The sequence below is a fragment of the Lepidothrix coronata genome, unplaced genomic scaffold (assembly GCF_001604755.1).
Source record: "Lepidothrix coronata isolate B3197 unplaced genomic scaffold, Lepidothrix_coronata-1.0 Scaffold61, whole genome shotgun sequence".
In the NCBI taxonomy this organism is placed as follows: domain Eukaryota; kingdom Metazoa; phylum Chordata; class Aves; order Passeriformes; family Pipridae; genus Lepidothrix; species Lepidothrix coronata.
Genome location: NW_016690241.1, coordinates 2,623,685 through 2,649,246, shown reverse-complemented (window position 1 = coordinate 2,649,246; position 25,562 = coordinate 2,623,685). Strand labels below are relative to the sequence as shown.

Below are 25,562 nucleotides of genomic sequence, written 5' to 3'. Positions count from 1 at the left end.
AGCTCTAGTTTTTCTACCACTTTTGACAGATATGTGAGGTGGAAAATCAAAGTCCTCTTAAAACAGGATTTGTAAGGTTTAATGGGAGCTCCTCAGTTTTACATGGCTTCCAATGAATTCTGTGCCCTTCAAAGATGACAGAAGGTCAGAACTGGAAAGATCACATCTCTGACATACTGATTGATACAATCAGACTGAAAAGGACCATTTCTGTGCATGGCAAATGCTTTGAAAAAGAGATGAGAATGCCAAGTGACAATAGCAAACTCAAAGTCTCAAAACTCCAGGAGTCTAGCATGTGAACCTTGCCTGCAGGCATGCACGTAGCTGCGTGCACTTGCAAATACCTAGTGGGAATTTATGAGTACTGAGCAGCAAAGACTTTGAAGAAATTCGTGGCTCTTACGTGGATTTGGATGTCATCTGCTTGGGGAGAATGGGAGTAGAGGTATGAATCTCTGGATCTCCAATCATCAGATTGTTTGGGTTTTTTTTATTATTTTTAAAGTAAAGCTTGAATGTAAGTAATTACTGAAAATGCATTTAAGCCTGTTTGTTCAGGAGCTGTGTTCGCTCTGGAATGTCTGCTGCATCAGAGTTGCTTGACCTTGTGTGTTAGGGGTGGATAGCATCTGGCAGAAGCAGGTTTCAAGGTCCAATGAGGAATATGGGACATGAAAAGTGAAAATATGCTATAGGTGTCCGCTTTGGTAGAGACATGAAGTGTGAGGAGAAAGAATACATAATGTGTTTGCCTCGGGAAAGACAGTTGTTGATGGATCATCTATCCTTCCTCTTCATGGATGTGTGTTGCAAAAGATGAGATGTTCATAACTAGAACAAGGAGCTGGTTTCCTTGTCTGTATTCCAGTAGAAAGTTGCTGGATTCTGGGGACTTTTTTCTTTATTAAATGTGCAGTTTGGGATTAAGCTTTCGTTGACAATACTTTATGGGTTCTTGTGGAGAATTTACTGTAACTACATTGTATATAATGTGGTGATAAATGCTGGCAGAGGTGACCGGCTCATTCAGCCTACAAGCCCAGTACCAGCCTCTTCACATGGCTAAAATTTTGCAGGGCATATCTCACATCAGAGTGGAGAGGGATGTAAAACACACAGATGAGTTAACACTTGCCAGCGTCACACACAGGCAAGTTGTACAAGGCACACTGCTTCAGGGCAGTGTCTACACTGAAAACTAGTATTTCTTTCAAATGCTGTTGGAGACGAGAAGTAAAATTTCATCTGTGAATATTCACCATGTGGATCCAGTACTCCTTGTGGGCCTGTACGTGTCAGTGTGGTTTGCCAGGGTGGAACCAGTTCCTCTCCTGGGTTTGTTTCAAGGGCTGATGTGGTTCAATTTTATTTTTGCTTTTAACTAAAATACGAATCCAAAATAACTAAAATGTAGGGATTTGACTCCTACTCACAGATAAAAAGCCTAATACCCGAATATTCTGTTGGGTTGTGAGCTGGTATTTTACCTCCTAAAGAAAGCAAGGGTCAACCACAAAGCCAAGCAAAAAAATTATCAAAACTATCACTGTCACTTCTGTTGTAAATGTGTCTTGCTTACATTGTTTTATGTAAGCAAGCTTTATAAATTTATTAATAAATATTGCATTATGCAGAAGACATGGTTGGCAGACCTAAAGAACAGAAGAAAACAGATTTTGGAGCTTGATTAATTGCCGTTGCAATCCTGAGAAGTTTTTTCATGCAGTAAGATAGAGGAAACGTGTCAAAAACCCCCAGCAACAAACTAAACACAACCACCCCTAGACCTGGAAAGTGCAGTCTTAGCTGTTGGTGGGTGCTGTACCATGGGTTACTGGAACTGAAAGATACTTCAGAACTGTTTTACTTTGAGCACTTGGCAACATCTTTGGACATCAAGGAGAATATATTTCTTCAGGGAAAATATGATTGTGGACACCAGTAATGTTTGCCAAAGGGCCATGGGTAATAACAATCTGTTTTCTGAGATTAGAGTCCAGTTGATGGTGTTCCCGATAGCAAAGAGCGAGGTTTGAGCTGTCACATTAGGCATATTTATTTTCTCTTAACTTCCGCTTCCCCAGCCACAACATAATAGTAAGTAATGTGGTGCTGGGCACGTGTTCTGCATAGGCATATTTTAATGAACAAGCAGAAACTGTAAGCTAACTCTCTTTGGTCCTAAATATTTGTTATATGTAGAAGAACTCTTCAATGGGTGTAGGTAGCAATTTCTAAACTACTTTGATTATTTTTTCCCACCTGCACTGTGAGAACATTTTAGCTTTGATTTTTTCGATGATTTTTTTTTTAACCCCTTTATTTAAAATAGCACAGTAGGAAACGACTGTGTGTAGCTGAGAGTTCCTGCAACTTCGCAACCATGCAATGTTATGCAATGACATGAGCAGGGAGGGCAGGTACTTTACGGTAAACCCGGGGCTTATACAAGCCCAGGAGAGGAGAGGGGCTGCAGGGGGCCACCTGCGGCCGGGCTGTGACCCGGGCGCCGGGAGTGGGATGCAGAAATGCTTCGGGCTCCTGCTTGCGGGGCCGGCTGGAAGGGAGAGTGAGTGCAGCCCCTCGGTGTCTTGGCCAGGACCAGGCCACGCCTCAGAGCAGAGGAACACGTTCTGCAGGTCCCAGAGGTGACAGAGAGACATGTGGCCCTTTGCAGGTGGAGGACATTGTGCGGCACAAATAGAAGTTATTTTAACCTGTAGCAATCAAAGGTGGTGTATTTTGGTTGGGAGGCTTTTTGTTGCTGTTTGTTACGATGGTGTAAGCTCCAGTTTAGATATTCAGCTTTATCTAAGACTAAACAGCCACCGATGAAAGGATGGAGGAGCAGGGCAAGTGGGAAGCAGGTGCTTACACCTCCAGTGCTTGCAGTAGGTTTGAAAATTTGCTCAAGTTTCCTCATGCAAGAGTGTCTGGAGAGCAACCACTCTTCTTCTGACCTCCCCTTGTCATTTCTGTTCCCACATGTGTACGGGGGCTTCTGGCCCCTTGCTAACCCCGTACTTTTGCATCCTTCCATGGCTCTCCGAGCATTGTTCCACCTGCTGTCAGTTGAGCTGCAGGCTCTTCTGCTCTGCCCCTTGGGTAGGGGTTGGATTAAATTATAACATACTTGGCTGAGGAAAATGTTTGGGGGTTTTTTATGTGCAAAATCGGCTGGCCACAGCCTGGTGGCTGCCTTTCCAGGTGGTCAGGGGCTATCCAAGGTCTTGGCTGAGATTTGCACAAAATACCTCAAAAGGAGTGACTACCAAGTCATGCCCAGCAGCGTAGCCTTGGGCCGAGTTGGTGCTGCCTGACAAAAGCTCAGTGTGCCAAGCTGCTGACCATCCCTGGGAGGCCAACTAACCTTGAATTGCTGACGGTGCTCCTCCTCTTTTGGCAGAGGTAGCAGGGTTATACAGGACACAGCTGAACTGTAGCAGTTCATGGGACATACCCTTCACCTGGCACTCAGTTTAGCATATCTTAACCATGCAACAACCACCCAGGAGCAGCTTCGCACCAGGCTTGGATAGTCTTTCTGTTGAAAAAAGGTAGAGAGAAAGAGACTGAAAACTGGTGCAGGATTCACAGACAGGACTTGTCAATCTCCAGAAAAGGGTGTCACTTCAACACAAATCAACAGCCACATGTAAAAATACACTCAGGCCTGGGATCAAACCATCCTATAACAACTCATAGCTGAGTGAGAATGGCTGCCCAACAACAGAGACCTCCAATCCCTCTCCTGTTCCTGAAGAAGTTAAGGCAGTATTTCCCTCATTACCTGCTGCACGGCATGCACGGACTGACTGTGACCCTCTGCACGGTTCAGTGCCTGCACAGCTGAGGATGCAAAGCATTGGTTTGGGGTGGGAACATGCCACTGCAGAAGTCTCAGGGAAGATAACATTTCTAGGTCCTGTACAGGGATTAAGAGGAAGGCAGCATTAAGGCAACAAATTTTCAGTACTTTCCTCCAAACTGAGGTCTCCATTCCTTTGGTGGATGCTTGTGTCCATAATGCCTCGCAAACAGCTCTAGGGTCACAGTATTGCCTACCACTTGGGACATGTGTCTGCTTCAGCATAACTGCATTTCATGACCCGAGTGTTAGCCCAGATGTTAGCAGTTGGGTGTTGTCTTAACTGCCAAATTGTGTGGGAAATGTTGTCTGGTAGCTATTTCCTCTCATAGGATGATTTTCCTGCATTCTAATCTCTTCTAGGTACATTCAAGTTAATTAAGTCTGAGTTTTAATTCATGCTGTCTGCAGGGCTGATAATCCTCCCTCCCTTGTGTGACTTGGCAAGGATTTAGCAATTAGTCTTGGCAGGGCAGAGGTTCCTTGTACCTGTCCTTGTGTTGGGGCATGTGCTTGGCTCCTGCCTGAAGTCCCCCAGTCTCTGATGCATGGGATGGGGAATTTATCCCTCATCCCCATGGTCTGGGTGGTGGCAGTGATGAGAGCTGCCCATGCCAAACCTTATAGGGAGAGGAAGAAATGCGTGGCTGGAACAAAGGGTTAGAGATGGTGTGAGCACTCCTGGGCTGTGCCAGCGCAAGGGCAAGCAGGTGGATCCTAATTTCCTTCAGCTGTGATTTCACTTTGTCCTAAAGTGCTCCTAGGGTTTTTAGGCAGAAACCCAGGGCTATGTAGGTGGGAAGAGGCTCCTGGACGTGGTCTGGTCCAGCTCCCTGGCCCTTGACCAGGGTCACTCAGATCTGGCTGCCCAGAACCATGTCCAGTTGGGGTTTGAGTATCTTCAAAGGATGGAGACTCCACAACCTCTGTGGGTAACCTGTTCCTGTGTTCAGCAATCCTCACTGCAATAACGTGTTTTCTCATGTTTAAATTAGATTTCCCATGTAGGTATTGCTAAATGCAAATCAAATAACCCAAAGTTTCCTTAGCAGCACATCCTGAGGAAGACAGCAGATTTAAGACTGAAGTCCATTACTAACAGCTGTCCATACTCCACCTGGTACAGGTGCTATCCTTTCTGAAGTCTCTGGGGTGTTGATTTATCCTCAGGATGACTCTTCCCTTAGAACGTGTTTCCATCTGCCAGAACAGCCTGGAATTTGTGCTGTGTCCTTCCACAGACATGTTACCTGGAGCAGCCTGTGCCAAGCCATGTGGTCCTGTCACACACCAGGGAGTTTGCCTTGCTGTTAGTGCTGTGGGCAGGCTGTGTCCCATCCTGCACTGGCTGCAGACAAGTGCTGCAGAGGCTGCCCTCACATCTGCAGGTGAGCTCCCTCTGAGCAAGTCGTTAGCACAGATTTTTAGCTTTGTGTATCCCTCCAAACACAACCCACACCCTCCTGGTGAATCATAAACTGCTTACAAACCACTGGCAGCACACCCACCAAACAGATCCAAAGCACTGGCAGCACACCCACCAAACAGATCCTCTAGGGAAGAAAGCAGGTCATTACTGGGATGCTTCTGGGAAGAGACCAGCGCCAGTGGGAAGGCAAAGGCAGGGGAGTGAAGCACTAGAGAGGAAGTGGAGTAAGAGCAGAGAGGCCCTATGGCTGTTCCTGCCATTGGTAAGTTGCTTAATGAAGTCACGAGAAGCACTAAAATCCTCAACTAAACCATGTACCAGGGCTTACTGAGCTCTAGCCCAGATCTTACCCCAGACTTTCTATGCCACTAGCGACAGATCTCTGAAGAGAAGGTACTTGCAGCAAACACAGAAATTACGATCCAAAGGTTGACATCAGTTACAGAAAAATAAACACTGCTTCTAAATTAAGCAGTGGTGGAGTCAGATACTTGGCTTGTTGGGGTTTGCCCCTTCAAACATTCTTTGTTATGCAGTTTAGGAAATGTCGAAGACTTACTGCGGAATAAAAGCAGGTGAAATGATGCGAACGATAGAGGATGGATGGAACAGAAACAGTGCGAGCTATTCAGGCCAAGTTGCTGCACCTGCTTAGAAATTTAATCTAGTCTTAAAGCAGCCTGACCTGGCAGAAGATAAAAGGAAACACAGGAATTAAGGCCATGGCTGAGTCCCATTTTAAGCTTTCACACCTGTAGTACACTACCCTTCCCTGAGCCTGTCACACCCCTCCAGCTCCCTGGCTTAGCCGGGGCACAAAAGTTAAATTTGGTGTTTTATAAGCCTCTCTGACTTCCTAAAACTCTGTCCTGCCTCTCTTGCAGAGCTGTGTTGATGCCAAAGGGTAACAGAAAATTAGTTTTGTCACTGCAATGGATACAAGTGGTGCCATAACTGTAGCCCACAAAAGGATGCCTTTGGGGTTTCTCATGAGTCCTGAATTAGAAAAAGGAGCTACTCTCCCATCTTCCAAGTCCCTCTTGCAGCAAAGCTAGAAGCATCACTCATAGAACACTCAGTTGTAAATTTACTTCTCATCTTCCAGCTAGTTGCAGATATTCCCTCTCTGCTCCTCCTTCCTCCTCTCTTAACTTGTTGTGGTTCAGTCAGGGTTCCTACTGATCCATGGTCAGCCTGGAGTGCAGATGTAGGTGAAATACCAGCCTGCTCGAGAAGACTGGCCATACTACTACCAGCCTGCTAATATCGCACTCTGAGCTCTCTTCCCGCATAGGTCAGAGAGGAAAAGTAAGTATTCTTTATGTGCAAGGAGTGCCACCTAACGGCCTGCTGTAGAATCCCAAAGCTCCACACAGCCCGGGGTCTTGGCATTTTTTTCCCATAGATACGAGTATTTGAAAACACGCACATGTAGGGAAATGCAAGTCTCTTTCAGGGCTGTCTACCCATAAAATACACTTCAAGGGTAATTTTATGTAGAGTCTTTATGTTCACATGGAAAAAAATGGTTTCTTTAAGCCCAAGACTTCAAAACAGCTGTAATAATCCAGATGCAAGTAGGAACTTGGGCATTTCGGTCTGGAGTGTAAAATTGATGAATGCCAGCTAACTGGTAAGAAGCAGCTGTTGGAGAGCAGCTGTTTCACTGCTGCCTTCACCACATCAGGCAGCAACAATCATGCTCATAAGGAGATGTAGGTCAGGTGTAACCTCAGGTCAGCCAGTCCAACCTTTTAGTGGCCTTTCAATTTAAGGTGGCAAAATGCAACAGCATGGACATGGTGTTCTAGGATGACCAGAGCCAGCAGTGATGAAGCAAACTCCTGTGGTGGCAGTTTCTTAACACTCTCCAGCCAGAGGAGTCTGCATCATCCCACCATCATCATGAATTAAACCACGTAGAAGAAATGTCCACCTGTCTTTTTCCTCAGAAACTCACCATTTATTCTTTCTTGCTGTTACCCTTCAGTACAGTGTAACTTGCTTTACTTGAAGGATGTACAGACATGCGGTGTGTATGGAAAATACAACAGAATTGAGGAGCTCCAGAAGAACACACGAGGAAGAAGAAAACCCCCACAAACCATTTAGTCTGTGGCATGTCCTCCTGCTGCAGCAAGAGAAACTTGCACCTCAGGATTTATTCACTACTTGTCCAGTTATGACTAAGCCCTCTCTAGCCTTTGATTTTGTACTAGATTATTACCTGGTGTCCTTCATCACTAACACTGGACCAGAGGCAGATAGCACAGCCTGTTCCAAATGAACAGTATTTCTCTGGTTGTTCTCTTGGAAAATATTCCTAGAAGGGGGGCTCACGTAACTGATTCCTGATTATAGAGTCTGGGCAGCAGCACTTGCCCTGCCTGGCGTGCTTCCACCTAGACGTAAATAGCCCGCTCATCAGCTTATGCATGGGCATTAGGGTTGAACTTGCTGTGAGAATACGCTTCCCAGGTGACCCAGATATCCTATGAGAAAACAAATAGTGACTGGACTACTGGAGATGCTAAAGGATAGAAGAATGCACATTATTGCTTTTAAAACATGTTAGAAAGCAGACTATTTCTATTACGTATCTTCTTGCAAGATAGTAATGCATTGTAGTAGTCCAGAGAAAAATTCTTCCCCCTGCTTCATCAGAATTCAAGTTTTAAGAAAACTTCCTAGATAATGTTTCCATAAAAACACTTGAAAATATTTGACCTTCAAGGTTTCTTGCCTGATAACCAGTTTCAGGGCAACTCGAAAGCAGTCTCTTATAATAATGAAAGAGCTAAGTAACCCTCACTTAGGTAGTTTAACCTCTAGAACTCTTCTCTGAATCATTCAGAGCAATTCCAGTAGATCACCACAAAATGAGAAGGCTTTTGCCTTTAGTTTGCAGAACCATTTGTTGACAAACAGCACGCACACACTTGACCTTCTTTCATACCTGCTTTGTCCCAGAAATCAAGTCTATTAACTTGTTTCTCAAATTTCCAGTCAGGAAACTTAATGCTGCACTTTGGTGAAGCATGTTTGTCCAAGACTCATTACCAGCTTGCGTTGTTCTAGGCAGTATCTAAATTCACTCAGGACAAAGTCAACTGATAGAGAAGATGAAATTTCTCACCTTTGACCCAAACTGAGCAACATATTTTAAAACCGTACTGGTAGTCGTTATCACTGTGGGTAGGACACTGTACTCAAGAACATTTTACAGAAACAGCATTTGTAGTAACATACCCCAAAAGAAGGGAGCCATGACACATTACTATTAGCCTGCAATGGCAACTGCAGAGCCTTTCTTTCCAGATAAAAGGAATCTTGGCATTAGAATAACTTCCTTGTAAAAACATGTGAGCAGAGGTGCTGTTTTTCCACAGCTGGTCCAGAACTGCTCAATTGTTTGGACAACAGATCTATTTTAGGACATTTGTATATTAGATACAGAACTTGCCTATAGCTTGAGTTCCCCTCTCCCTACCTTAACAGGCTATACTATTCACTAAATTCCCCAGGTCAAATCCCACATTTGTTTTCTATTTGTTGTTCAAATGAACAATTTAGAAGTAAAAGAAGACATTAGGGAAAAAAAACAAACCACATTTAACAATACCCACAATCCTTCCTTCTCCTTTACTCTTATCTGTCACAGTAGGAAAGACAAATGAGGAAACTGATGTGAACAATCATAAGGGAAATATCTCTCAAAAGTGCTTAATGATGTGAGAGACCCTTTGTGGTGCAAATCTTGTGCTCATCTTAAAAACATATGACAGTAGAAATACTTCTGGGTAGTCCCATCCCTACAAATGTCAAATCTCACTGGAAACACTGATAGATGCTGCCGTTTTAGGATGGAAGTATGGAAAATTAACATGGCAAATCAAGATTTAGAATCAGTATTTGTAAAATTTTTCACAGAAGTGCAACAAAAGTGAAACTGTTTTAAAAATAGGTTGGAAAAGCAGAATTTGATGCAATCTGTATTCACCAGCACCTGTTTTTACAGGGAAATTTAAGAAGGAAAAGCATTAAATCAGAAAGGCTCTATTAAACCAGACTGTTACCAGATATACAGAAGAACCCACTGGTAAGTAGCACAAAATGGCCAGGCTTAATGGAAATTTAAAATTCAGTAACAATTTATTTAGAGTAGGCAAGAACAAAACTATTTACATTAAACTTCTGTAGTGGCATTATTTTAAAAAATACAAAATGTTTAAAAAGAGTTAAGAAAGCAGCAAGTAATGAGGCAAAATCCACAAACCAGGCTGATACAGCCATTGAAAATGACAGCAGCAAGATATAAAACAATTTTGCCTAAAAACTATGCTAAAACAATTTTATGTTTAAGCAAACATATTTACAGTTTTACAGGTGAGGTATCAAGCTATTTAATGTTTAACCCGTTAAATACTTTAGTGCAACAAGAGAACTATTAATGTTTCAGAAAACTTATCTAGAAAACATTCCTGACTTTTCATGGCACAATGACTTTAGTACTCAACTGACTGGTCTCTTAGGTACTAACCACCAAGCTGACTGGCTTCCAAAAGGAGTAAAATAAAGACTGTCAACTAATGTAACATTTTAATCCTAATTTGACCTGTAAAGGACTGGAAATTTAACTGAAAAAATCATGAAGGGTTTTATGGCATGTCCAGGAACAGTCTTTACCAATATTGCTAGCAGCTTTTACTTACTAGTGTCAGGATATGGGGGTCAGTAACAGTTTAAATTCCATTTCAGAACAGGCACACAGGAGTGTAACCACAGCTAAGCAAACTCTGAGCAAAGTAACTTTCAAGCAATGTTTTCAGCCCTGATTTACCTTTTTGAGACAGCTTTCTGCTGTTTCATGCAAGACAAGAATCAAGGTGTTCGTTTATTTTAGATTCCAAAACCTCAGTTTCACAGACAGGACAACTGACATTTTTATCCTGCCTCACAGGATTGCTAGAACTTGCAGAGGACTGTGTAAATTCAGCTTTGGTTTTCATAGTTGTATTTATACTTGAAGTGACACCAGTACCCCCTTTTTTAATGAAATACTTTTCAAAGGCAGTTTTGTCTTCCATTTTTGGCCATCGCTGTGGTGTATTAATACATTCTAAGCTTTTTTTCTCAGATGCAACCTGAGCTGTTGTTGTCTGCTCCAGACAAATTTGTTTGGGTGGCCGGTTGGGAGACGGCAGAGCCCTCTTGTTATTTGCAGAGCCTTGGTTTGATTTTAATTCCCTAACATGAGCCATTCTAGCAGGCAATCCACTATCATTCTCGTAATCTTCTGTGTTAGCAACAGAGAGTTTAGGAAACTCATGCTTTAAAGTTAAGTTGATCTTCTCACTGCCATCATCGGTATGAAGTGGAAAGATGCCACTATGGGGTAATTTTCCAAATTTTATCTCATTTTTAGGGATTGGTCTTGTCCTTACTGCTGAATGATGCTGTGAACCATGTGATTCACTGTTTCCAATGCTGCTGCTGGCATTTGTGTCTTTTTCTGAAAGTACACTGTCTCCTCCTCCAAGCCGGTAACCCATTCCACTAAAAGGCATCAGATCTTGAGTACCATGCATTTGTGTCTTGCCTGCAAAATAAGATTAAAAAAAAAAATTAGTAACTTTTCCGTTTAAAAATCATGGGCTTAATATTTGACATGCTTCATACAAAACCTCTGCTACCTGAAAAGAGTGCATCAAACAAAACTTTTTACAGACAATTCAGTTGAGAAGGAGCCTAGAAATGCACAAAAACCCCAGGTCCTATTCTTTGCTAGATAACAGTAACATCTAAACAAAGCTTATGTAGTGGTTGGTCCAAAAATGTTCCAAGAAAACATTTGGAAAAAATCAGTTTGGAAAAGGAAAAGAAATAACAAAATACCTTTGTTCTTTGACTTGAAATGTGGAAGTTTTGCTGTCTCAGTTTTATGCTTTGATTTCTTGGAGAAATTCTCCGGCTCTTTCACTTTTGTGAATGTGCCTCCACATGTCTTTTGATGGTCATCCCACCAGAGGTCGTGTGCAGAGGGTGCTCTGTTCATGGAGCGCTTCACATACCCAAAATAAGGTCCTCTGTTTTGGCAGGGGCCATTGCATCGCCACCAGTGCTGGCGGTACACATCAACCTCATCATAAAAGTTATGATAAATCTAAGTAAAAAAACCAAACCAAAACAATAAAACGGTCATTCAGAAAGTTTCTAATTTTATATCAGTAGCTTACAATATTTTTTAAAAAATCCATTACCGGTCCATTTTTTCCACTACTGCTGTGATTTTTACATTACCAGTTAAAAGAGTTGGAGCCAGGTAAAATTTGATCAACATTTAGCTACCATTAAAACAAAGCTTAAAAAAAAAAGGACAAGATGTGTAGGAATATGTCCTGGCTATCTTGTTTGAACTGCAATAAAATCACTTTGGAAATCTATCTACAGTTTCACCCTGAGCGACGAACTGTTTAGAATGCATTGCAAACCATACCAGTATTCTCCCTTCAGCTACCACCTTAATTGATCTTATCAGACACATTACTTTAAAGTATCACCGACATAAGTATCATTAGCTTCTACTGATATAAAGTAACTATAACTAAAATAGACTCTTCTTCCACAAGTACTACTCCGAACATGGAGCTATTCTATCCCTGCTATCATTAAGCTGTTTCGAGTTTACCACAAAAGCTTAAAGTAAAATACTTACAGAGAGTATACTCGAAAATTATGCAACTAACAACTCACCACATCTTCCTCAACCTGTTCCCACCACTGTCCCCAACAAAATAACTATGGAACTGGCACACACTTGGAAGCAAATTTGTACTGGTACCAACTGTTGAGTGTCTGGCAAGAACAAGCATATTACTCATACCACACTGGGCAATTAAAACACCAAATCAGGAAGAAGGCTCTATTAAATCAGGTTAAGAGGATTATGCTTACTGTGACATGGGCTCCAGTCAAGTGATTAATGCGACGCATGTGTTTGCAGAACTCTGGTCCATGAGATTCACGATCTTTGTAGTTATGAGTAACAAAGAGCAAGGCATGGATCATTTCATGCAACAGTGTCTGAAATTATGCAAATCATTAGATATTTATGGACAAGCCATTATGTATAGTTTCAAAATTAAGCTGCAAGTATTTTAGTCCTCTACATCGATTGCGACACCGATCTTATCTTTGAGCGTTCACATGTTCAGTGTGGGTCACAAAAACATAATACTTTGACCTATAAAACCAAATTCCCATACTATCAAAACATACTGGAGAAAATTTCTACAATAAGTGACATTCCAAAAAGAAGAAATAATCCTCAAACTTAAGTCACAAATTATTCCCTCTACAATCCAAAAAAAGAGTCACTTGTGAGAAAGCTGAAACTCTACAGCATTTCTGTTCATTAGGCAAATCTGAATGTTCAGTCAGCTCAAAGAAGCAGTTCTGACAGAGGCACAACAAGCAACACAAAGTCATATTCTATATCCATATTTTCTGCTGTTGGCCCTTTCAAAACTACAGTCCATGTTTGTTTTGAACACTAAAGGATAATTTAGGAGTTAAAAACTTGGGGTCTTTTTTTCTCTTTATAAAGTCAGTAAAATAAACAAGTGACTTTAGACTCCTACTTGAAGTTGTCCATTTAAAAACATAAAACTAAAGACTACCATGATATTGCAACACAAGCCACACAAACATAACAGTAAAGCCACCACTATTTTATGATCTATAAGTTACTGTCTGTAAGAATCTCACTAAGAAATGTAAAATGTTCATATGGAGCAAGGCGGGGGGGAGGCACAATAAATTTTATGTGCAGATTCATGACCAATCTTCAAATACCTCAACGAGATCCTTCCTTGGTCTTAACTTTAGTAGTGGCTCACTCAGACGAATGGAACACAATCCACTTTTTTCATGATATGTACAGATTCCAGCAGAGCTGAAAAGAGAGGCAGGAAGAAAATACGAAAATTTACTTGTTTCTGTAGTACATGAAATAAATGGAGAATTTAAGTTAAAATGCCATCCCCTTCCAACACGCTAGGTCACTCAGAACATGAAAAAACCAGCAAAGAAAAAAAACCCGACAAGTACGTTAGAGTTGAAAAACCTGTTTAGGAGGCAGAGGACTGTTTCCTTTGGAACTCGTGATGGAGTGAAATGCACTAAATGGAGGCTAGACATTCACAGCAGCAAACACTGACTTAACTGCTGGTTGCTTCAATTTCACTCCTCACCCTCCCTAAATTTTTGACTCATACTAAACCATCACTTCTGTGTGCTAATCCATAAGAAAACACTTGCTTTTTTTTTTTCTTTTTTGTGTTACTGAGTTAGTCCTCTACCAGTTCAATATCCAACGACTTTCAAGTGTCTAAAGAATAGCGCAACCAGCAGAGGATATGACAGGGCAGAACTCCAGCCACCAGCAAGTGCACCTTCTGCAGAACTGCACCCCGCACCTCAAAGCTTTCTGGTTTTGTTTAGTCTCAGGTTCTTGTATGTTCCCCTTCCTAGTCTATTCTAAGTTTTGCTGATATACCATTTTTCGTTCATATTTGCCTCTCTGCTGTGCTGTAAAACTATCGCAAACACTGAGAACCAGAGCAGCAACACGAGTACGTGAGGTTTCCACAAGTGTCAAGTGATTCCTTCCAGTTTAACATCTCTCCGGGCTTGCCCGCACCCCGGGTAAAGCCACTGATAGCTGCCAGGGACGACAGACGAAAGGCAAACCAGACAATGACAGCGACCCACCCATGTCCTGCTGTGCCAGCTATACCAGGGATGCGGGACATTCAAGTATCTGGGAAGAGAAGCACCGCGCGCCTACGGCGGCACAAGTAGGAGCAGCACGCAGTGACAAATGACAGCTCTTCCTCCCTTCCCCGAGACTCCCAGCCATGCTGCTCGAGGGGTGACGGCCTCTTCCCACAGCTCTGATCCCCCACCGGCAGCTGCCGGGGCCCGTCGGAGGTACGGCGGGCAGCTCCAGACACAGAGCGGCGTCACCGTACCACCACCCGCCCCCCGGTGCTGCACCTGGTCATGCGGGGGCTCCAGGACACCGTGACAGCCTCCAGCTTCCTCCAGAAGAGCGTCTGGTTGAAGTGCACGAACAGGCCGTGCACGTCGGGGCTGGGGTCCAGCAGCTCCCACGCCTCGTCCACCACCGACATCGGGCGGGGGGACGCGCGGTACGGCGGGACATCGGCGCGCTTTGCTGCTGCTGCTGCTGCCGCCTCCTCCGCTGCCGCTGCCTTATCCTCCTCTTCCCACTCCCTCTGGAGCTTGAGCGCAAACAAGAAATCCTCATCCTCCATCTCGGGCATAGCTTCCGCCATGCTGATAAGTCATGCGCCGGGAAACGGCGGCGTTCCGGCGCACGCGCAGCAGCGATCCATGGAAAGCTGCCCCGTCCTTCCCCAATGCGCACGCGCCGGGATCCCCCCATCGACCCCGTCCGAGGGCGGTGCGTCCCCACGCGTCACCCTCGGCGACCGCTCCCACTGGCTGGGCCGGGCCGTGCTGCGCGGCGCAGGCGCGGCGCTCTCCCCGGCAGTGGCGGCGGCGGCGGCGGCGGCGGCGAGGCGGGTGCCGTGCGGCGGGAGCGGCGGGATCATGGCGCTGTCGCTGGGCGAGGGCGGCGGCGGCGGGAGCCGGCTGCGGCGGCAGCTGGAGTCGGGCGGCTTCGCGGCGGGGGAGTACGTGAAGCAGCTGTCGCAGCAGTCGGACGGCGACCGGGACCTGCAGGAGCACCGGCAGCGCATCCAGGCGCTGAGCGAGGAGACCGCGCAGAGCCTGAAGCGCAACGTGTACCAGAACTACCGGCAGTTCATCGAGACGGCGCGGGAGATCAGCTACCTGGAGAGCGAGATGTACCAGCTCAGCCACATCCTCACCGAGCAGAAGGGCATCATGGAGGCCGTCACCCAGGCCCTGCTCCTCCAGGCCGACCGCGACGACCCCGCGCTGGGCGCCCGCCGCGCCGCCGCCGCCGACCCCTTCCTGCCGCTGTCGGCCAAGGATGCGGCGGCCAGCGAGGAGGGGCGGCAGCGCACCCTCACCACCCTCCTGGAGAAGGTGGAGGGCTGCCGCGACCTCCTGCCTGAGAGCCCTGGCAAGTACCTGGTGTACAACGGGGACCTGGTGGAGTACGACGCGGACCACATGGCGCAGATCCAGCGGGTCCATGCCTTCCTCATGAACGACTGCCTGCTCGTGGCCACCGCGCTGCCCAACCGGCGCGGTGCCTACCGCTACGACGCCCTGTACCCCCTCGATGGGCTGGCTGTGGTCAACGTCAAGGACAACCCGCCCATGAAGGACATGTTCAAGCTGCTCATGTTCCCTGAGAGCCGCATCTTTCAGGCTGAAAACGCCAAGATCAAGAAGGAGTGGCTGGAGGTGCTGGAGGACACCAAGCGCAACCGGGCCCTCAGCGAGAAGCGGCGCCTGGAGCAGGAGGCCCTGCCCCGGCCTGCCCCAACACCCCCCGAATCCACCAACCCCTTCGATGAGGATGAGGAGGAAGAGGAGGAGGAGGAGCCCTCTGCTGAGGAGGAGGTTGTAGACCTTTCACTTGAGTGGATCCAGGAGCTGCCTGAGGACCTGGATGTCTGCATTGCGCAGCGGGACTTCGAGGGGGCAGTGGACCTCTTGGATAAACTCAATGAGTACCTGGGGGACAAGCCTGTGAGCCAGCCCGTGAAGGAGCTGCGGGCCAAGGTCGACGAGCGGGTCCGGCAGCTCACAGACGTGCTGGTGTTCGAGCTGTCTCCAGACCGGTCGCTGCGAGGAGGGCCACGGGCCACCCGCCGAGCTGTGTCCCAGCTCATTCGCCTGGGACAGTCCACCAAGGCCTGTGAGCTCTTCCTGAAGAACCGGGCAGCCGCGGTGCAGACGGCCATCCGACAGCTGCGCATCGAGGGTGCTACGCTGCTCTACATCCACAAGCTCTGCCACGTCTTCTTCACCAGCCTTCTAGAGACGGCCAGAGAGTTTGAGACGGACTTCGCTGGCAACAACGGCTGCTACTCGGCCTTCGTTGTCTGGGCCCGCTCTTCCATGAAGATGTTTGTCGATGCCTTCAGTAAGCAAGTATTTGATAGCAAAGAGAGTTTGTCAACTGCGGCAGAGTGCGTCAAGGTAAGAGGATCCAAAGAGGGTGGTGGGACACGAAAGTCAAAACAAAGGCTGCAAAGCTTTAAATCATCTTTTCTAACCCGAGTTTAGCTATTGACTCTTAAGCAGGTCTCCAGAGATGTTTCCTGCGTTGAAAGGTTAATATTCATTTGAGGTTAGTTTGGTTTTTTTCAATTTAACAGAGGAAAGCATTAAGATTAAAAATATTCAGCAAGAAAAACCTTGCCTTTATTGGAAATGCAAAATGTGTTTATTCTTAATTTGCCTTTAACCAGTAGGAGATCCTAAAGTTTAGATGAGTTATATTTGAATTATAAGTGCATCAAGACTTTCTATTTGTTTTCCAAGGGTGTCCTGGACTACATTTCCATATTTTTTGGCAAGACTAACTTTTTTAGGTTATGGGTGTGTGAGCGGGTTATAATGTAATTGTGCAGAGTATTTTTGCAGCCAGGGTTTATCTTTCAGTTATTACTTTCTCATTAATAAGGAGATTCTAAAAGCATTAGAAACATGTAAAGTATGAATAACACTTCTCACTTTTCTGACAATGATAAATTTGATAAACTGGTAAGACATAAAAGGGGCCAGCACACTAACATCCTTTGCTTTTCATTAATACCCAAGGTAGCTAAAGAGCACTGCAAGCAGCTTAGCGAGATTGGACTGGATCTCACCTTTATCATTCATGCCCTTCTGGTGAAGGATATCAAAGGCGCTTTACAGAGCTACAAGGATATCATCATTGAGGCCACCAAGCACCGCAACTCTGAGGAGATGTGGAGAAAGATGAACCTAATGACTCCAGAGGCACTGGGGAAGCTCAGGGAGGAGATGAGGAGCTGTGGGGTGGGCAATTTTGACCAATACACAGGTGATGACTGCTGGGTCAACCTTAGTTATACTGTAGTAGCTTTCACTAAGCAGACTATGGCCTTCTTGGAGGAAGCTTTAAAGCTTTACTTTCCAGAGCTGCATATGGTTCTTTTGGAGAGTCTCGTGGAAATCATCCTGGTGGCCGTCCAGCATGTTGATTACAGTTTACGGTGTGAACAGGACCCTGAGAAAAAGGCATTCATTAGGCAGAACGCCTCTTTCCTGTATGAAACTGTCCTTCCTGTTGTGGAAAAAAGATTTGAGGAAGGAGTTGGAAAGCCAGCCAAGCAGCTACAGGATCTGAGAAATGCTTCAAGATTGATGCGTGTAAATCCGGAAAGTACCACCTCTGTGGTGTGAAGTGGCCCTGTGGACAGGGTGTGGAAGCACTTACTGAAAATGTTGTACATTGAATATATGAACTCAATGGGGTTTTTTTTGAGTCCCTGAAAAATGCAGAACTGTTAACTGCTGCATTGCAGAAGCTGAAGATTTAGAATCAATGCCTGCAAGCATGCAATGCTTTACTTGGTGGAAGGGGGCTGGGAAAGTGAGAAGGTGGAGGTCACATGTCCTTGGCTGGCATATCCTGTAAGAAGGGCTTTTGTAGTGTTTGTGATTTGGGAAATAACTGTAATACACAATTTTTGGCTAATTGTCTGTGAAAGTCTTAAATATATGTACAGCATATGACAGGAAAAGATCAATTCTCATCATGTCACTGTAGGAATTCTTTAAGGCAGAGTTCTGGTAGGAGGGGAAGTGCTGGAGCACTCCCAGTGCGTGGTATTCGGTGAGGCACATCCACCATCCAGATGTGACTCAGCACTGCAGATAAATGACATGAGTTTGCACAGTGTGATTTGTGTGGTAACAATGCAGACTTTTCCATTTTTGTAATATTCAGATTATTTTCATTTCAGAGGGGTGAAGGGTGAAGGGGCTTCTTCTTTTAATGAGCTGGCCTGTCAGCTTAAATTGCAGCTCTCTGAAAACAAACCTGCTGTCAGAACCATTTGTTCCCTTCAAGAGGAGTGAGAATAAACTGCTTCCCTTACTCTCTGTGTTCCTCTTCTATGTTTTTTCATGGATTTCATTGGGGTCATGTCCATTGAATGAAGTGTGCACTGTTTCTTGAGGTGCTGTCATAAATGCATTATGGGCCTTTATCTGCTGATAGAAACCAGAGTGAAGAGGCGTAAATGTTCCTGAGACTTGCAAGGCAGGGAGAGAGTCTGAAGGTACTGTTTTGTTTGGAAGAGACAGAATGCTAGTTTTGCTGTACAGAAGCAGCACCTGATGAAGAGACTGTGTTGAGGCTTTTGGTAAATGATGTGAACTCCAAAATACAGTCTCCTGGAAATGCTGTTGTTTCCTGTAATACAGCAACAACCAGTGAGAACTGTCTTTTTTGCAGAAATCACAAGAATTTGGTTGGGAACTCTGATGTTAATGGGGGAAGTTTATACAAATGCTTGTATGTTTGGATTGAATGGTGGTGGCTGGCTGGTGCAGTATATGTCTGTGAAAATAAAATAAGCCAAGTCTTGTGTCAAGGCTGGCTTTAGAAAGCTGTCAGCATCAACTTCTGAGCTGGGTAAACTTCTTCCCCTTTGGTACAAACTTTCTTATTTGTGAGAAAATCATGTTACAGCTAAATAACCTTGTACTAGTCCCTCAATAAGTGTTCTTTACTGTAATAATTGAGTATCCTGTTCCTCTAGCACTTTTGAATTAAAGCTTTTGCAATTTGTATTGTGTTAATGAATGCCTTGTGACTGCCCAAACAAACAACAGATGTCACTAGTAAAACATTCTGCATAACTGCTTATACTGGAGCTTCTTCATTTCTACCTGTTTTCACAGTGCTAGTTCAAGGCAGTTTTCACTGCAGTGGCTGTTTTTGTTCTCTTGCTCTTTGAATGCCTTTTGAACTGTCAGATTTTGCAAAGCATCCTACTGCCGCTGCTCACTTGCTTTTCAGTGTGTGGGCCTTTTGCTAGCAAATCATGGAAGTCACACAAAATGTTTCTGAAGGGTAACTTAACTCATTGCTCCTAGCTGAAACTGATTGAAACCCACTGAAACAGCTCTAGTTTTGTTTTAAAGGACAGGGACAGTGAGAGTTAGAACTTATGTGAACATGTTATGTCCAAGAGAGAGCCCCATGGGTTATTTCACTAGTGAACTATTTTTGATACCATAACCTAGTGAAGTATAGCAAAGTGATACAATCCCTGTCATCTGTTAAAAGTGGGCCAAGATAGGAACCTGGCTCTTAATCTGAGAAATACTTTCAAGTGGATTATAAGTGAGAGCTCTCTGTGGTGATGGGTGTTTTGGAGGAGAGAGAGAGGGAATGGCTTTTTTTTTTTAAGAACACAGGTATATTTCATTATTTTCTTTACAGCAGAAGAAAGCAGAATAAATACAGATGAGCCTTTGTCTGTGTGTGTGTGTGTAAGAGAAGGGTAAGATCTGGGACTCAAGACTGATTATGGCAATGCTTGAGGATTTTACATAAGAAGCTGAATTATAGCTTCCCGATTCTCAGCATTGGCATAAGATTGAATAGGAAAAGAGCCCTATTCATGCTTCTGTTTCAAGCTGGTGCTTACTCTCATCAGAGGACAAAATGTAGAATGTAATTCTGCCACGTGCTCTGTTATGCCTCTGTCACTGAGCCCTTCATCAATCTATAGCACACAGAGCCTACTGATTTTGTCTTTGCTGTCATCCATGGAGCAGTGGCCTTACACTGATGTTGGTTTTAATGGATCAGGGAATCTGGCATTTCATCTGGGTCATCATATATTCTGTTCTTGTGCCTGTCGCAATTCAAACACACCTGTGGATTTGTATAAACTGCACTAGGTAGCATTGATATTTTGTAACTTGTGAATCTATTGAAGTCATAGTAAAAGAAAAACAATAATATGAAGAAATGGTGTGCAGTTAAATGAAACATGCTTCGTTAGTTCAGTTAACAGAAAAAAATTATGATAACAGTTTTGTTGATTTGAGAAAGAACTAGGTTGTTGAGGTTTTTTTTCTTTACACAATGGCATATAAAATCTGGTTTCCTTTAGCTGCTGTGAAAAAATTGTGATGTGTAAAGATTTATTTTTTTTTAATTCAGATGAACTTATGTAAGGATTTAATGCAATAACTTTTCTGAACAATGAAGACCATGTATTAAAACTTCTAGCCATATGACAGTAGTGGTGTGTTTCTGGTTTTATTGCATCATCATCAGAAAGAGGACAGTTCACAGTTGGAGTCCACTTAATAAATTTCCAGTGAAGTCAAAGAGCTTCAGATCAGTCCTTTGTGAGGGAGATGTAGGTGGCAGCCAAGTGATGAAAGCCAGGTGATGTCACTTCAGTTACATTCTTATGAAGTCACTTGAGTGAAGTTGGAAGAAAATGTTTTCTCGACATTGTATCTGATTCAAATTGAGTACAGGCTGTACTTTAGTCTAATGGGACTTCCGATGTGCGAGGTATTATCAACACCAAGGCAGCGTAACCCTTTAGGGTTTGTTACCTTCCAGACATTATTTTGTGGCTGGAGTCAATCCATACTTAACTTGAATGCTGAATGTGCAGTACAACCCATCTTCTCACTAGATGGAGCTTTGTGCACTGAAACCTCAGCAAGCCGTGGACAGGCGCGGGCATTAAAGCTGTGCTGCCTTGCAGCGTGGCTTGGCATGTTTTGGTCGCATGCTGGGGGATGAAGATGCTGCAGTGAATGGTTCAGATGCTAGGCTCAGCTCTTTTTCCTTCCTTGGTAGTGCTTAACTTCTGCATTTTCTAATTCTTGTACTGTTCATTTTCAATTCTTCATGTTTTCTTTTCCTGCTGTGTTTCTTTACCATTGGCAGGCATTCTGCAGAGTATCTCGCCTTTCTACTTTTCCTAAAGGTATGTACCAACATGTGACTTTTCTTCTGCCTGAGAAACACTCTGCTAGACCTCAAGCTCCCACAGAGATATGAAAAGTCGCTTGTCCCAGCTTCAGTTGTAAGATGTTCAGCTTAATGACTTCTCAAAGTCAAGCCTGTATGTCCTCTTGTTGTTTTACTTCAATATTGGATTGAAATTCCTATGAGACTTCATGCTCACAGTGCAGCTTTGCATTCCAGTACAGTAACATGGAAGGTCCCCACCACCAATCTTATACACTCGTTATATTCCCTCTGCTGCACAACTCATACAATTTAATTGGGTTACCTTTTACTTAAAAATGTTAGTAGTTCTGCAGACTCTTCAGTGTATTTTCTCTGAAGAAAATCAAATCCAGGATGGGGCTTATCTGTTAAGCAGCTTTGTGAGCACAGGCTGTAGCCATATCTTTTTCCTCACACGTTGAAGGATTGTGATATGAATTCAATCCCTACAAATTCTGAAAAGTAGTGGAGAAACATTGCAAATTCTGGGGAAAATAGGTTTACGCTCTTTATCATTTCAAGGGAATGGATGACTGGAGTAATAGATCAGAATTTGATTGAGCCACCTTGGACACAGAGTTTTTACCTCTTGTTTATTTAGGAAACTTTGCTAATAAAGCTTTAGTGGCCTCAACGTGCCCTGTAATACAGTTCTCAACTTCAGGGTTACAAGCTGAACTGGATTCTCTACTACAGATGTGCTCTGTTTGACACACCAGAGAGAAAGTATTAGCAAGAGGCCTGGTCTGTGCTGACCTGCAAGCAGTATTACCCTTCCCAGTGTGACTGATCAGGGCAGTTTTAAGGCAATTTCAGATCACCCTTCTGTGGCCCTGTGGTATTTATTCTCTCTCCCTCCCCATGCAGTAGCTGGATTCCTTTCGAGGGCCTGAGCATCCCACTTCCCACACAAGCAGAAGATAATACGAGAGGTTGGACAGAACTTGCTCCCCAAATTACTGGAAGCGAGCTGTGATGGGCATGGTGACCAGCGGGTTCCACAGGAACTCTGTGTTGGTGAGCATCACCTCGGCACAGGAAAAACAGGCACCTGCTGTACAGGCAAGCAGAGAGGATTGCATTCAATTTGTTCTCATAGACCAGTACAAGAGCTAAAAGCAAGTATGAAAGCTGAGAAATTAATCTCCTCACGTTATGGCAGGAGCTGGGCTCTGAGGCATTGGCTTAGATTACCCAGAATATATTTGGCCCTGCAGCTGTTGGAAATTTTGTTCAGATGTGCTAATATGTTGACATGTGATTATTGAATGTATTGCACTAGGAAGGTGAACCAGGGAGAAGAGCAGGTAATGCTAACTTCACTGCTGCTTGGGAAATCCTTGGAGATGCTTGGATTAATGATGATGTTAAGTTATTAAAGAAAAAAAAAAAGCATACAGCTCATCAGCTAATTGCACCAACACACAGTTCTTTCTCTGTCCTTCCAGAAAGCTGGTCCGGATAAAATTAAAATGCTCATGAAGGTGAGAGAGTTAGTCAAATTCTTTGTGATATGAGGCATGTGAATCTAAACACCTGCAGACTTGGGCAAAATTAAGATCTGAATTCAAACACCCCCCCAACCTGCCTATGAAGTGACGGAAAACTTTGCCTCAAACTTTTCCACACTTCTGGTCTTTGAGTTCCCTGAGTTTTCAGTCATTCTTACTGCTCCTAAAAATCACAATTCATAGACTACAGTCTGTGCCAGTCTGATTCGTTCAGACTAATGTGTTTTGCTTTGTTTTGTTTTAATTATAGCTTTATAGCACTGTTGCAGTCTGGGGATTCCTATTATGTTCATTTTCAGTTCTTCAGACCCAGTATTCACAATAGGAAGGGGCCTAGCTCCCAGCCCCAGCTCCTGCAGGATGGGGTTGTCAGGAGAGTACTTAAAGCTCTGCAGAGAATCCTTCCTTCCTCAGGACTCAGTGAATTTTTGTCTCAAAATGCAGGTCTCTGATAAGCAGCTCCCATTCTGCTGTTTTTCCGCCTCACTAACAATTGTCAAGATTGTTTGTTTTCCCACTCCACAATATAACTTCTACATCAGAGGTGCCAGATTGGCTTTGTGGAGGAAGGAGGCCAAACTGCATGTTGGGTTCGTCTGTGTACGTCTTAACATAATTCAGGCTATAAACCTCCCTGCTTGCTCTCACCAATGACAATGTCACTCGGGAGGAGGGGGACTGGGAGGGTTGCAAGAAAAGATCTTTGTGCCTCTGACCTAAGCACACACTGGAGAGCATGGTATGTCCCCCTGAATTTGAGAGTCCCTATAGTCAGAGGCAATCAGAGGCTAAAGTGCTTTTCATGAATGGAGCATCAGTAAATTTCTTTCAAATTTAGCAAAACCAACTGGCAAAGCAGTGATGGAGGGGCAACACTAGAGCAATAGCAGTGCATGAGCAAAAAAGTGTGTGTTTCTAGGACACCTCAACTCTAGTGTGACAAATTGTTGTCCCAAACAAAGCCTGCCTCTTCTTCAGTGGGAGCAGTAGGCTCCATAAGTCACTACTGCTGCAACTTTCCAGGAGGCAGCAACAATAGAGTTGGACATGCTAAAATGAAGTTGCTTCATCTGACTGGCTGTAATATGTGACACCGTGTTAGGGTGGAAGAAATGCCCTTGGGAAAACAACAATACTTAGTGAAAGGTGCACAGCGAGGCCAGATTAGCTGCTGTTCTGAGATGTGGCACCAGTGCTGCCTCTTATAGTCCGTCCTGGGCTCCCGCCACACACTATCCTCCCTCACTACCCAACCCCAGAACTTCCCACAGTGAGCATTTTCTTCCTGCTGTCCACTGGCCTGAAATAGGTCTTCTCCCTCCCAGTGGGATTAAACCCCATCTTGTTTTCTTGGTGACAAGTGATGTGTGTAGTGAGCAGAAGGCCCCTGTGCCACCACCACCCGCCATCTTCACACCAGATAGCCCCTCTCCTGGTGTGCCTGTAATCAGTCACAACTTTTTGTTGTCCCTTGAAGTTTATTACCATTTAAATAGCCTTTCAGCCTGAGACTTCCTGGGGTTTCTGCCTCTGCTGCCTCCTGCTCTGTAAAATTAATGCCAGTAAGATTGTGTCCTCACAGGAAAATGGTAAGGATTTAAAACCCACACAAGTCCTTTTGTGGCCCTTTAGCTTTGAGTGGAGCACTGTCTATGTACTTGACTTGGGGATGCTTAGATAGGAAAGTGTTTATTTCCAACCAAAAATTACAGCACTGAATCCTGCTGTCTGGGGCAATGTTTTTGACTACCGTGGGCAAATTCCATATTTAACTCAGTATGTGTTTTTAGGCCTTGAAGATTTAAGGGCCAGACTGCAAATGCCTTTAATCAGGAAGCAATTAATAGCACAAATTTCCTCCTTGCAGCCAGTGTAACACTCAACCAGGTAATACTCCTTTGAGGTGATGGCTCATGCCTGTTCACTACTTTTATTATTGTATATCTCTGCTAATTAGTTCCTGTTGGATGGTAGGCCAGGTTGCTACAGGGGATTCAGATAAAAGGTACAATAAGTTAAGGCAATCTAAAGATAGCTTTAATAAGAAAATCAAATGGTTTGCTTTCCTGTTAAGCTTTTTTTTTTTTAATTACTATTGTTTTTCCTAAAGAAAACTCACAAGCAGAATTGATGCTTTTAATGGAAATTGGGACCGGGTTCACAAGGGTTATTACAGGTACCTTGCTGTGGAGGACACTCGACTGGAGCTTTTTCCAGAGCACCACGATGCTCACCCAAGACCAATCCCAAGTAGGAAACACCTAGTTTGTCTCTTTTGCACCCACCTTCATGCCCAGGATCACAGTCCTGCTTCTCTCTCAAAAATGGTGCTCAGCTTCACTTGGAGAGAAGTGTATGGGGAGCTGGGGGGATGTTTAGAGCTCACTGACAAGTCCCTGGGGCAGTGCATACATGATGTTTCACAGAACAGGAGGGAAAGGCCTCAGCTGCCCCTCTGCCCCATGTTCAGGTCAGGGCCGTTGCTCCACCTGCTATCGCTAACACCAACCCTGTTCTTCAAACAGAAACCTCACATCCTTCCTGTCCAACATGATGGTGAGAAAGAACAAACTCCCTCATTATGCTGTTATTATAATTTACTAGCAGAAACCTTCCTCTCTGCACACACAGAGAGTCATGTTTGACTGTTATAATTGTATTTTCAGAGTTATAAATAACACATTAGCCTGGTTTATGTGCTCATGCAAATCAGGCTATAAAATGGAAGATGAATGAAATTAACTGTCTCCAGAATTCACATTC

The 25,562-nt window shown here is 44.3% G+C and overlaps 2 protein-coding genes and 2 long non-coding RNA genes across 4 annotated transcripts in view; 3 read left to right on the top strand and 1 right to left on the bottom strand.

Annotated features, from left to right (window-relative positions):
- The first annotated feature begins 431 nt into the window (after positions 1 to 431).
- On the top strand, positions 432 to 10,829 carry LOC108498590. Its single transcript, XR_001875232.1, has 4 exons — positions 432 to 448; positions 5,113 to 5,259; positions 9,319 to 9,399; positions 10,726 to 10,829. It is a non-coding gene; the product is annotated as an uncharacterized LOC108498590 (long non-coding RNA).
- Positions 9,410 to 14,744, bottom strand: SPRTN (SprT-like N-terminal domain). The gene is made up of 5 exons (XM_017817452.1): positions 14,358 to 14,744; positions 13,155 to 13,254; positions 12,255 to 12,383; positions 11,196 to 11,463; positions 9,410 to 10,899 (listed from the first exon to the last, which is right to left on the bottom strand). Exons 1-5 carry the CDS (start codon positions 14,657 to 14,659, stop codon positions 10,166 to 10,168), a joined length of 1,533 nt encoding a protein of 510 aa, XP_017672941.1. The 5' UTR covers positions 14,660 to 14,744; the 3' UTR covers positions 9,410 to 10,165.
- A 192-nt stretch (positions 14,745 to 14,936) lies between these two features.
- On the top strand, positions 14,937 to 20,554 carry EXOC8 (exocyst complex component 8). Its single transcript, XM_017817587.1, has 2 exons — positions 14,937 to 16,463; positions 17,088 to 20,554. The coding sequence occupies exons 1-2, from the start codon at positions 14,937 to 14,939 to the stop codon at positions 17,694 to 17,696; spliced, it is 2,136 nt and encodes a 711-aa protein (XP_017673076.1). The 3' UTR covers positions 17,697 to 20,554.
- A 690-nt stretch (positions 20,555 to 21,244) lies between these two features.
- Positions 21,245 to 25,562, top strand: part of LOC108498582 — a 5,922-nt gene continuing 1,604 nt past the window's right edge. The window contains exons 1-2 of the long non-coding RNA XR_001875228.1: positions 21,245 to 21,262; positions 22,737 to 22,772. This is a non-coding gene — a long non-coding RNA (uncharacterized LOC108498582). The remainder of the gene's footprint in view (positions 21,263 to 22,736; positions 22,773 to 25,562) is intronic.

Excerpts from the sequence above, each read along its gene's own strand:
- EXOC8 (XM_017817587.1), top strand. The coding sequence starts at position 14,937 with ATGGCGCTGTCGCTGGGCGAGGGCGGCGGCGGCGGGAGCCGGCTGCGG. Across the intron at positions 16,464-17,087 it reads CTGCGGCAGAGTGCGTCAAG|GTAGCTAAAGAGCACTGCAA; the intron begins GTAAGAGGATCC and ends TTAATACCCAAG.
- SPRTN (XM_017817452.1), bottom strand. The coding sequence starts at position 14,659 with ATGGCGGAAGCTATGCCCGAGATGGAGGATGAGGATTTCTTGTTTGCG. Across the intron at positions 11,464-12,254 it reads TGACTGGAGCCCATGTCACA|ATTTATCATAACTTTTATGA; the intron begins GTAAGCATAATC and ends TTTTTTACTTAG. Across the intron at positions 10,900-11,195 it reads TTTCAAGTCAAAGAACAAAG|GCAAGACACAAATGCATGGT; the intron begins GTATTTTGTTAT and ends CTTATTTTGCAG.